Here is a 13066-nt window from a genome sequence, read left to right on the forward strand (position 1 = left end):
GGAGGGGCTTGTCTAAGCAAATGCTCTGAAGAAATGAGAGAGAAGGGCGGGGAAACCTATGGCCAACCTTTTATCAGTAACGTTCAGCAGAATGTCCTTTGTGCACTAGCAGTTTCCTTATTGACTTAGCAGCATTGCTTTCACAGGATAAAAAAAAGCTGTTTTATGAAGGCCTGAAGCTGGGTGTTCCAAGGGCCAGAAGAACACACAAAGGATGTAAGGAAGGAAAGGAGCATACAAATAAGATCCCAAACTGCCTCTGGCTGTGTACACTTTGCCAGCACATGTAAAACACATTTGATGTGCACAATATTCCCCAAAGAATCCTGGGAACTGAGATTTGTTAAAGATGCTGGGAATGGTAGCTTTGGGAGGGGTAAACTACAGTTCCCAGAATTCTTTTCGAGAGGTCATAGGCTTTAAAAGTGCTCCAAATCATAGCATCACAAAAATGTGGACTTGGAAGGGACAGTGAGGATCATCTAGTTCAACCCCTTGCAATGCAGGAATCTTTCGCCCAATGTGGGGCTCAAACCCACAACGCTGAGGTTAGAGTCTCATGCTGTACCAACTGAGCTGTCCCTCAGGGTGTGTTTGTTCACACAGGCATCTTCAGGTTTGGAGTAAACAGCATGAGAATGCAATGCACCATAAGAAATGTTAGGATGGATAAAGGATGTGGAACATGGCGCCGTGTGCACAGTGCTCAGCCTGAATGCAGATTAAAAGGAAGAGTGTCCACAGCCTCAGCCTTTACTGGAGGGTTCGGGTTGTGGAAAGCAGGGGCTGAGTGGGAGACAGCAAGTAGCAACAAATGATTTCAGCAAGGACATTTTGAATATTGTTACAGATTCCAGAGGATAAAATGCATGCGTATAACATGGTCAGAAGTCATTTCAGGTCAAGCTGGCAGACAATTGAAACCCTGTGCTCCTTACTCCTCACAGCCAGCAGAGGACCAGAGGACCACAGAGCCAGCCATGGTCATTCCTGCCCATCCCTTCCTCAGAAGTGGAAGCAGCGACTTTGTAACTTAGAAGTTTCCCATCATGTCCTGCCCTCCCACCAGATGTCAAAGAGAAAAACAACTACCAGATTTTTAGAAGACATCTGAAGACAACCCTGTTTAGGGAAGCTTTTAATGTTTAATAGGTTATTGTATTTTAATATTCCGTTGGAAGCCGCCCAGAGTGGCTGGAGAAACCCAGCCAGATGGGCGGGGTATAAATAAATTATTATTATTATTATTATTATTATTATTATTATTATTATTATTATTATATCGGGTTGGCCACTGTGAGAACAGGTTGCTGGACTAGATGGGCCACTGGCCTGAGTCAGCAGGCTCTTCTTATTTTCTGAAGATATTTCAAATCATCTTGGCAATAAATCTCAGGCTAGGCAGCTGCTTCTTTTTATGAATGTTAATCCTCCCCCACGGCTTGTGCTATTTTCAATATATGAATCACCCCCCTTGAAACTGCTATTTGACACATTAGGGAGAACTAGGGATGGAGGAGGAGTTCATTTTTTTTCACATTTTAATGACAAACTACACAGCTTACACTTCTTGAACCAATATGCAAATCGAAATGCATATCGAAATTTCTCAGTTATGCTGAGAAAGTGGCAATTCTCTGTATTGTGTGATGCAGTTGTTCAGCTAGAGAATCATTACAAAAATGCATATACTGGGGTAATGTATGCATTAACGAACATATATCAGTGAAAACACCATGCAAACATGCTTTATTTTAGTCTAAAGTACAAAGAAAAATGTGTATGGTAGGAGAAATTTACAATGATGAATTTTCATGAGATTTTCAAAAATCCCAAACTGATGTGGAGATATGGGTAACTGAAGTGTGGAAAATGAGCCGCTGGATTGCTGGGAGGAATTGATACTGACAGATTTGCCCGCCCCTAGTTAGAACAAATGTTTTCCATGCAAAAGGACCCAGGTTCAGAAGGAGATAAATTGGAGATGGGAGACGAGTCCTTATTCCTCATCTGGCGTGTAATACTGTGGGTGACCAGCAAATCTGAAACAAAAGAAAAGAGAGTCAACACTCAGGGGCTGGAAGATGCACAAGCAACAAAAATTGATCTGTTGCCAGCCATTACTTCATGAGACCATTTCACACAGTGCATTGTAGGCCCCCCTGAGTTTGCCACCAAATGCCCGCTCTCCTGACTATCTGGGAGGCTAAAATTCAAAATGCACCCCCTCCAACAATGCATGGGGCTTTGGTACAAAGTCTCCACAGTAATTCCTTCTATAATTTCACCTTATTCTCTATGAAGAGAAGAGATGGATACCAGATATTTTCTTCCTTTTGCTCTTGCAGTATCAATTCTTACGTGAACCCATTTTATGTATCCATATGCACACTATTTAAATATGACTTACATATCCATTTTTACGAAGCTCATGCTTTTATGAAGGCCATCAATGGATTTCATATCCTCCTCAGACAGCTGGAAAGTAAATGCCTGTCAGGGGGAGAAAATAAAATGCTGAGGTGGTTTTTACTCGTGCCTTCTTTTTGCACCTCAGAGCTGTGCACCTTTTTCCAGCCACAGAGATACCAAAGGGAACTTTGCTACCACCTTCCAAAGTTTATTTCCTTCATTCAACAGCTTCTGTCCAGATGTCCTCCCACTGAGGGAATGTTATATGCATAGTAATGTAGGTTTGCAATAGAACAAGAGTGGAGAAACTGTGGCCCCTCAGATGTGGATGGACTCCAACTCCTCATCAGTCTCCGCCATCATGTCCAATGGCCAGGGATGAGGGAAGTCATAGTCCAGTGAAGGAAGTTCTTCATGCAGTTCATAGCTAAACTACCGAACTTGCTTCCATGCGAGATAGTGACAGCCACTAACTTGGATGGCTTTAAACATTAGACAAATTCATGGTGTATAAGAATACCAATGGAAGCTAGTCATTATGGTTGCACTCTGACTTCACGGTCTGAGGCAGTGATGCTTCTGAATACCCACTGCTGGAAACTCCTCCAACTTCTTGAGTCCCCAAACCAAGATGTGCATCTTCGCTCCCTTACTCTTGCATGAGTCATGTGACCCATGAGATCACAGTTTCCAAACCACGTGCTTTTTCGGTATTGTTTTTAAATGGATTAATATTTACTGCTTTACCTGGGTGTTTTCCTCAATTCGCTTTCTGGTATAGGTCTTCACTAGGACCACCAGGCCGCGCTGCAGTTGGTAGCGAATAGCCACAAGAGCTGGGCTTTTGTTGTACTTCTTGGCGATTGCAACCAACAGAGGGTCTTCAAGCAGGGGAGGAATGTCTGTATTGCACCTGTTGGAGAGAAATAAGGAGAGAAGGTGTGTTTCTGGTGTCAAGATGCACAAATATAGGATGGGGGACACTTGGCTTGACAGCAGTATATATGAAGAGGATCTAGGGGTCTTTGGAGACCACAAGCTTAACATGAGTCACAGTGTTATGCAGCAGGAAGAGAAGCTAATGCTATTCTAGGCTGCATCAGCAGAAGTATAGTGTTCCCATCAAGGGAAGTAATAGCAGCACTCTATTATGCATTGGTCAGACTCACCTGGAATACTGTGTCCAGTTCTGGACTCCACAGTTTAAGAAGGATATTGACAAGCTGGAACATGTGCAGAGGAGGGCAAACAAAATGATAAAATATCTGGAACCTGAGCCACATGGGGAATGGTTGAAGGAGCTAAGAATGTTTAGCATGGAGAAGGGTAGACGGACAGGTGATGTGATAACCATCTTTAAATATCAGAAGGGCTGCCTCATGGAAGATGGAGCTCGCTAGTTTTTTATTGCTTCAGAGGGTAGGCTCTAAATCAATGGATTCAAATTACAAGAAAGGAGATTCTGACTAAAAATTAGGAAGAACATTCTGGCTGTAAGAGCTGTTCAACAATGGAATAGACTCCCTCAGATGGGTGGTGATGAGGGGCAGTATATAAATCTAAGTAAATATTTTGCATTTAACTGTTGGTTGTTTGCTTGGTTGGTTGGTTGATGTGAATTAATATAATTTTTTATCATCCTGTTCTCCACCATAAATCGCAGTCTGAGTGGGACTATACATAAACAAAAGAAGGGTCTCAAAAAAGAAGGGGCTTGAGGGAACTCCAAGCTTTTCATAAGTACAAAAATGTACTTAGGGGGAAAAAAATAAGAAAGAAAAGCAAAGCCCCAACAGGCCAATGGGGATGGTGTCTGCTCAGTGTATAAAGAATCCCGAGTACCTGTTGGAGAGAAAATATGGAGCATTGGGGAGGGAGGTGAAATGTAATGGAGTGTCCTGGAAGAAGGCATGGCTCACTGGACTGAAGCCAGAACAGGAGTACTCAGTATTGCAAAGTTTTGTTGCTGGTCCCACTTGTGAAAAATAATCATTAGAGGGGCTTCCAATACAGATGAAAACTACAGAACTCAAAATTCTGAAACATAGGGTACAGGCTATGCAAAAAGAGAAATGCTATAATTATTGAAATGCAAGGCCGGGTGCAAGGCCCTTTCATCCCTGCCATTCTACTGCTTAAAGCACTGTTAAACATAATATAAATGTGATTTAAAAACAGCACAAAATTTCAGACGCAGAAATTATTAAATGGCCCCCTGCCTGCAACATTTAAAAACATACGTTTGGGAGAAAGTGGGAAGGTTTCTGTGAATGTCTAAAATGGGAGGGGAAAAGCTTTGTAGATCTCTTTGTGGAATGATTTTGCAAAATGTGGGGCCACTACATAAAAGGCCCTGGTGCTGGTATCCACGATGAGGATCTTTATTAATTGTGGGACCCAGAATGCAACCTTCAGAGCTGATCTGGATGCTGGGGAATAGTGGGCCTAGGTGGTGCCTGAGGTCGTCCCCAAACGTTTCGGCTTCATCTCTTACCATCTTGGGTCCCTTTGGGATCCCAGGACACTATATCCTTCCAGGAGGATATTGTTTGATTTGCAGAAGGCCAGCAGCTTGCTTTGGTTCCAATAAGGATGGCATTCAACCTGCGGATTCAAAATCCCCCAACACAGCCCCAGAGTGAGAATTCAGATGAAACAAAATTACTGTGAAATAAAGGAAAGACAAAAGCAGAAGCATGCTATTATTTCTTAAGATATCCAGCTGTTACCATTCTTAAAGTGTGTTGTGTTTTCTGATGCATCAGAATCTTTAGATGACTATTCTTGCATTTGTGGTTTCCATTGCCACGCTCCTTATCTGTGAAATGTGTATTAGGTGGATATGAGGGACAGGGCTTATTCCCCCTCAGTCTCCTGTCACTCCTGCCCTGTTGAGCCATTATACCCAAAGAAGAAATACCCTGGGCACACTATCCTGCCTGCAGTGTCTCTATTTCTGCCCACTCAGTCTCTGAATTTTCTACGTTGAGCAGAAAGGTCTGATGGGGGATTTTCCTGGTTTTCCATCAAGCTGAGCAGATGTTCTGGGACTCTGCTTTATCAGGGTCTCAATAAACTGAAATTTCCAATCAAATTGGGCAGTGGAGACATCAGAAAATAAAATCGGCACGGGGGGGGGGGGGAAAGGCATAAGACTTTTCAAAGGGGGCAGTTTTATTCCACATGTAAGGAAGTAATGGTATCGTTTTCAATAATCTTCTCTGTGTAAAAGCATTTTGTATGTGAAAAGTGTCACCCCTGTGGCTCAGCAATGGCGGAAAGTATGGGGGTAAGACATGAGAACTAATTGTCTGGGGGGGGACTGTATTCCCCCCCTCACCACCCTCTACTGCCATATATGAATTGGATAGTGCATCAAGGCTGGGCAGAGGGTACAAAAAAGCCATGATTCAAGTGGGACTATCTGTACCATTAGTAGTTGCAGGAATTTAAGGGAGTCCACCCCACAACTCATAACCATATCTTCTTGTGACTGGATCTGCAACCTTGTAGCCTTAAGCAAGCTTTTGCAGGGACTGGCTGTGTTTGTCAAATCAAAGGTCCTCCCACAAAAAAGTCGAAATAAATAAGCATTCAACAAGACCGTTCCTCTTCCCCCAGGGACAGAGTTGTGGGAGGGCACCCAGGACCTTATTGTCACCTGGCAGTGGGCAGAGGGATGCTGCCCGGGACATTGGGACTCCCAGTCACGTCACGCCCCCGGTTGACCAATCGGGTTAGCCAGGGGCGTGGCTGCTTGCTGTTTAAACTGCGGCGCAGTTGGGGGGGCGGCCTCCACTCGCCTCCTCATTGGATCTCCCAGCTCACCCGCCCTCTTTTTATGCGTTGCATGACTTCTGCCTTGCTACCTTATTTTGGGGACCAGGTAGTAATTTTTCCTCCATTCTGAAGGAAATCAGCCCTGAGTGCTCACTGGAATGACAGATCCTGAAGCTGAGGCTCCAGTACTTTGGCCACCTCACGAGAAGAGAAGACTCCCTGGAAAAGACCCTGATGTTGGGAAAGATGGAGGGCACAAGGAGAAGGGGACGACAGAGGACGAGATGGTTGGACAGTGTTCTTGAAGATACCGGCATGAGTTTGACCAAACTGCAGGAGGCAGTGGAAGACAGGAGTGCCTGGCATGCTCTGGTCCACGGGGTCATGAAGAGTCGGACATGACTAAACAACTAAACAACAACAACAAAAGGAATTTTTCCACTTGGCAAATTGGCACCAGCCATTTGGTTTTCCCCTGCCTTGTAGCCACCATCACAACTTAGGCACTGGTTAAGCCTTGTTCATGGGAGGTGAGGTTGCTGCCCCTCCTCATTAAAGTTACCCTGTTAAAGGGATCTGGGGGTGTGGATCCTGTCCAAAGCCTGGGCGTGGGCTAGGGCAATGCCATGACCCCATCTGGGACCATGGGGGGGGGGCTCTTAATTGATGTACATCGTAGGGCTCCCCCTAACGGTGGTTTACTGTTAAGAGCCTTCCTGCAGATGTGCAGGAGTCAGGATATGGTCTGGTTTTACCCAGTGCCTAAGCCAAACCGCTCAAATCTGTAACCAATCAAGTTGTAGCCTAATTTATACCATTTACCCAAAATATTTGTGTCCGTGGGTTTATTATCTAAGGGAACTGCGGGCCCCGGGGCCTCACCACGCAACACTTGGAACAAACCCTTACAGAGGTCAATCACGCTTTACCTGGTTTATCACTGGCTTGTATTTCAATCCTGGCTTGTTCAGGATCATTTCCAGCTGCTTACGGGTGAAGTTGGACACTCCGATGGACCTCACCAAGCCGGCATCTTTGCACGCCTCCATTGCCTGGCAAAGAAAAAACGACATGTTTGTTGAGTGATGTTTGTTGAATAGCTGGGACCACACCTTTTTCCAGATTAAGACTGGAGGCTTATAGTTCACCAGCTCTCATAGCAGCCATTGTGTGAGTCATTGTTCTGGACATGCCTCCTCTGGTGGAAGGCTACTGTGCTCTGTCTCTGAATGACTCAAGGGATGTAATTTGCTAACCCAGGCACCTACCTCCCATGTCTGACGAAGATCTACGTTGTCAAAAATTGTTTTTTTGTCTTCTCCTGTGGGAAGTAAATCTGGTCCAGGCTGGAAAAGAAGGAGGCGGAGGGAATAAGTGCAGGTCAGGCCTAGAGGTTCTCTTATCTCTGTAATACTATCTAATACTAATGGACAGTGATAAAAAAGGGAGTTCACCTTGCAGGGGCTGATAATACAGTGCAGGGATATGTGGGAAACTCAAATCACAAGCACAGGTCTCTCTCCCCATCTCTCCAACCCATTTTTTTTCTTCCCTTTCTCCCTCGCCAAGTCCTGCTCTGCAAACAATTTCTTTCTTATGATGCCTATTTGGTTAATGTAATCATGATGTGCAGATGTTTTCTTTAACTGGCATGTTTCTCCCCCAGAATCTGGGAGCGATCATTCCTTGATTGAGATATGTTCTAGCAGAGAACTGTCAGCATCTCTAGGAAATGACAATTCCCAATGTTCCTTCAGGGAATAAAATATTTTTAGTAGGTTCTCCCCCCACACATTTAAATATTTAAATATTGTACTCAATACTTGTATTATGACATCAATAATTATTTACCTTCATAGAAAATGGATTGTGAATTATGAACAGATCCATGTAGTCAAACTGGAGTTTCTTCAGGGATTCTTCTAAGCATTTTCGAACCAGCTCAGGGCGGTGGAAGGTACTCCAGAGCTGTCAAAAATATGAAGATATTTATATTTTCACACAGCCATAGAGTTTTTGGGTCTCGGGACAGTTTAGCTGTGGCAGATGACTATTCTTGTGTGCACAGTGTTAAGGACACACTCAAATATTGTTCTGAAGAGTATTTTGAATTGCTGTGGTGAAGTAGGTGAAGTAATTTAAAAAATAATTATTGCTAATATATTTTACTATTTATGTTATGTATTGAAGTTCTCACCCTGGCCGCCAGGATTATTGTGTATGTAGTTTTCACTCAGGTCCACGTCAGTTATTTTAGGCGGGAAACCCTGGGTTATTGTTGCTACAATGTTGACTGCCGGCTGCCTATAAAAGTAGGCCGGCTGAGCTGTTTGCTGTTCAGTTCTGTTCCAGCTTATAAATAAAGAGCTGCTTTGGAAGAATCGCTGTGTCGTCTGCTATGTCTACCCACAACTTAACAATTTATTTATTAAATTTCTATATTGCCCTTCATCAAAAGATCTCAGGGTGGTTCACAAGATAAAAGCACAAATAGTCAAAACAGAAGCAACAAAATTGTAATCCCTCCTCCCACAAACAGGTTTAAAAAGGGTGTAGAATATGAATCAGCCCAAGGTCTGGTTGAAGAGGAACATTTTCTCCTGGCGCTTAGAGGTGTATAATGAACCTCCCTGCAGAGAGCACTCCCCAAATGGGGAGCCATGCAGAAAAGGCCCTGTTCTCGTGTTGCCTCCCTCCGAGCCTCACATGGAGGAAGCATACAAAGCAGAGCCTCAGAGGATGAATGCAGAGTCTGGGTAGGTTTATATAGGGAGAGGCATTTTCCTCTGATTTTGTTAAATAATGTCTGTGAAATTGCATCATGATGCAGGCACTATAGTTTACTCATTTTTTTAAAAAAAATTGCCAAACTCACTCACTTTTCCAGTGTAGAAAATGTCTTCCCTTTTTACTGTTCCATCTGAAATCTTCGCACGAACGGCCCGCCCAACTTGCTCCTCAGACTGGTATACATATGCGCCATCAATATGACGGAAGCCGAATTCTATTGCTGTCTTTGTAGCCTCCTCACACTTGAAAAGGGGAAAAATTTAGTCAATGTCTCTGCTTCAGTGGAGAAATTAATATAAAAGAGTACCTGTAAGTAACCTTGAGTGTTGGTGGACATTGTCAAACTAGATTGAGTCTCATGGACTCAGCTAGGCTGGGTCTAGACACATCAAATAAAAAGAAAGAAAAAGCATATAAAAAAAGTGATTTATATGTATTGTATTATGCGAAATAACATTGTGCCACCGAATGGCAAGCAGGATTCAAAATGAGCAATCAATTAACTTGTCAGTTATTTTGGTTCAAACAGTGGAACTCTGTTGAGACATGCAGTTTGTAGAACGCTCTTTTTTAAAAACTGGTTTAAATGTTTGTGAAATAGGAGAGATATCCAAGAAGGGATTGAGAAAGTCTCTTCGTCAGCAAGTATCTCTTTGTATAAAATAGATTCTACCCTCGCTTTATATGTGAGTCGAGAGACATAGGAATTGGAAAAATGGAAAAAGGAAAATTCCTTCAAAAACCGAGTGGTAGCTTTTATTTGGTAAATTCATGATGTTCCTGGAAATTAATTTAACAAGAATCGACACCAATCCCTTCATTTGCATTGCTGGTGATATGGAATGAAGATGGTTTGGATAAAGAATTGATTCTATATTTATTGTTAGTGTCCAGAATAGTTAGCTAATGCCTGGGGAGTTTGGATAATATTGTTACTACCAACAAAACTAATAGTAGGCACTTACAGTTCTATAGAAATATTTTTCTAAAAAATATAGAAATATTTTTTTTAAAAAATATAGATTTTTTTTTTAAATATAGAATTTTTTTTTGGAAAAAATATAGAAATATTTTTTGAAAATATCACTAGAAATATTGCACTGGGGACTTTGAACCCTGCAGCAATTCACACTGGAAACTGTTTCTCAGCTACAAACCACTGATTAGTGCAGGCATCACCAAACGTTTTCAGCAGGGGGCCGGTCCACTGTCCCTCAGACCTTATGGGGGGCCGGACTATATTTTGTAGGGAGAAAAATCAAAGAATTCCTATGCCCCACAAATAACCTAGAGGTGCATTTTAAATAAAAGCACACATTCTACTCATGTAAAAACACCAGGCAGGCCCCACAAATAACCCAGAGTTGCATTTTAAATAAAAGGGCATATTCTACTGTCCACGGACTGGATTTAGAAGGCAATTGGGCTGGATCTGGCCCCCGGGCCTTAGTTTGTCTACCCATGGATTAGTGCATGGAATTTAATCTTCAGTTTTACCTTCAGACAGGTTATCTATATGTCAGGTGATTTGATTCTAACAGCTATAGTTGTTCCTTGTTCCCAAACACCTTCAGAGTCAAAGCAGCGCTTTATGTTGTATTCTTGGCTGCTGTGACCCAAGAAGTTCTCATGCACAATTGGCTTCTCAGATCAGGTGAAGTATCGCATGCGGTGCTTTGCAATGTATGAAGCACCCTGCAGCTGGCAGGCATTTGGTTCCTCAAAAACAAGTTACTACAATCGTGAGAGTTAAATGTTTTACTTACAGCGTCTGGGGGATAGGTTCCAAATCCCAGTATGGGGATTTTGTTCCCATCATTCATTGTAATTCCACGGTCTTTGCTAAGTGCCATTTCCTGCTTCTGTCCTTGTTCAGTTCTTGGCTGCAGGCTGAAACTGATCAACACTCTAGTCTAGTGGCAAAAGAGTGAGAAAAATGAAGTTGGTGTTTCCAATGAAATGCCTTCTGTTGGCATGATAGGAGGGGAGTGCTTAAATAACCCGAAGAAGAGAGAGAGAAGGGCAGGGAACTTTTAATCAGTAACTTTCAGTAGATTGTCCGTAGGTACATCAGCAGCTTTCCTTGTTGACTTAGCAGCATTGCTTTCACAGGATAAATAACCTATGTCCAACTTTTAATCAGTAATTTTCAGCAGAATGTCCCTTGCTACACCAGTAATTTCATTGTGGACTAAGCAGCATTGCTTTCACAGGATAAAAAAATAGCTGTCTTTTTCACCTTCTTCTTCGTGTTCCAATAAAGCAATGCAGAGGCTTATTGCAATCTTCAATCAAGAAACTTCACCTCTTTGTTAGATCAGTAAATGTTAGACATACGAAAAGCAAGCCTAAAAGCAATGCAAACATTTTCTTCAGGCTGTAGTATTGAAGTGAAAACACATATGCTCTTAAAAAAATAATAAATGAAATATGTGGAGGCATCTGTTAACCCAATGAAGCTGGTGTTCTGAGTGCCAATGAACACACAAAGGATGTAAAGAAGGAAAGGAGCATACAAATAAGATCCCAAACTGCCTCTGGCTGTGTACACTTTGCCAGCACATGTAAAACACATTTGATGTGCACAACATTCCCCAAGGAATCCTGGGAACTGAGATTTGTTAAAGATGCTGGGAATGGTAGCTTTGGGAGGGGTAAAGTACAGTTCCCAGAATTCTTGTCGAGAGGTCATAGGCTTTAAAAGTGCTCCAAATCAGTATACCTTTCCCAAGAAACCAGAGGCCTTCCTATTGGGCATGGTGGACCAGAAGGTGTTAAAGAAGGACAGAACTTTGTTTATGTACGCTACTACAGCAGCAAGAATCCTTATTGCAAAGCACTGGAAGACTCAAGATTTACCCACGCTGGAGGAGTGGCAGACGCAGTTGATGGACTACATGGAACTGGCTGAGATGACTGGCAGAATCCGAGATTTGGGAGAGGAAGCAATGGAAGAGGACTGGAAAAAATTTAAGGACTATTTGCAAAAACACTATAAGTTGTATGAATGTTAAGAAATACGCACGATTAGGGAATTTTTTGCTTTAGCAACTTGATTAGGTAAACTGAAAACTAAGACAAGAAAAAAGAGGTGGTAATATGAAATAATTTTATTATGTTAATTTTAAATGTACAAAGTTGGGATAAAATATTGTGAATTTAGAAACATAATAACTGAAAGATACAGTAAGTTAAGAAACAGGGTAACAAATTGCTGAAACTTTTATTACAAAGAACGCAGAGTCGGGAGGATGTGGGGAAGTCCATTTGGAATACTGAAAAACGACTGAAAATTGGATTGTATTGACCTTTTTATTATTTCGGTTTTGTATTTGTTTCTTGTATTTTCTTTCCTTGATTCTGTGTCTATGACTTTAAGAAAAGAAACTCAATAAAAAATATTAAAAAAATAAAAAAAAATAAAAGTGCTCCAAATCATAGGATCATAGAAATGTGGACTTGGAAGGGACAGTGAGGATCATCTCTTTCAACCGCTTGTAATGCAGGAATCTTTTGCCCAATGTGGGGCTCAAACCCACAGCGCTGAGATAAGAGTCTCATGCTGCACCAACTGAGCTGTCCCTCAGGGTGTGTTTGTTTACACAGTTCGTCTTCTGGTTTGGAGTAAACAGCATGAGAATGCAATGCACCATAAGAAATGTTAGGATGGATAAAGGATGTGGAATGTGGCGCCGTGTGTACAGTGCTCAGCCTGAATGCAGATTAAAAGGAAGAGTGTCCACAGCCTCAGCCTTTACTGGAGGGTTCGGGTTGTGGAAAGCAGGGGCTGAGTGGGAGACAGCAAGTAGCAACAAATGATTTCAGCAAGGACATTTTGAATATTGTTACAGATTCCAGAGGATAGAATGCATGCGTATAACATGGTCAGAAGTCATTTCAGGTCAAGCTGGCAGACAATTGAAACCCTGTGCTCTTTACTCCTCACAGCCAGCAGAGGACCTCAGAGCCAGCCATGGTCATTCCTGCCCATCCCTTCCTCAGAAGTGGAAGCAGCGACTTTGTAATTTAGAAGTTTCCCCTCATTTCCTGCTTCCCACAGACATCTGGTTGGCCACTGGGAGAA

General features: G+C 42.5%; 1 protein-coding gene across 4 annotated transcripts in view; it reads right to left on the minus strand.

Annotated features, from left to right (window-relative positions):
- The window catches only part of LOC114590236 (aldo-keto reductase family 1 member C3-like), a 40503-nt gene extending 28880 nt beyond the window's left edge, over positions 1-11623 (minus strand). Inside the window, exons 1-9 of one of the 4 annotated variants that reach the window (XM_077935228.1) lie at positions 10749-11606; positions 9072-9224; positions 8044-8160; positions 7461-7538; positions 7122-7244; positions 4907-5016; positions 3160-3325; positions 2411-2493; positions 1723-2042 (exon numbers count right to left, since the gene is read on the minus strand). In XM_077935228.1, coding sequence (XP_077791354.1) covers positions 2000-2042; positions 2411-2493; positions 3160-3325; positions 4907-5016; positions 7122-7244; positions 7461-7538; positions 8044-8160; positions 9072-9224; positions 10749-10835 — 960 coding nt within the window. In that variant the 5' untranslated portion in view covers positions 10836-11606 and the 3' untranslated portion in view covers positions 1723-1999. Of the gene's footprint in view, positions 1-1722; positions 2043-2410; positions 2494-3159; positions 3326-4906; positions 5017-7121; positions 7245-7460; positions 7539-8043; positions 8161-9071; positions 9225-10748 lie in introns of those variants that run through there. The other 3 variants (XM_077935229.1, XM_028745686.2, XM_077935231.1) reach the window with 3 other exon arrangements.
- Between the last annotated feature and the right edge of the window lie 1443 nt (positions 11624-13066).

The sequence above is a fragment of the Podarcis muralis genome, chromosome 10 (assembly GCF_964188315.1).
Source record: "Podarcis muralis chromosome 10, rPodMur119.hap1.1, whole genome shotgun sequence".
Classification (NCBI taxonomy): domain Eukaryota; kingdom Metazoa; phylum Chordata; class Lepidosauria; order Squamata; family Lacertidae; genus Podarcis; species Podarcis muralis.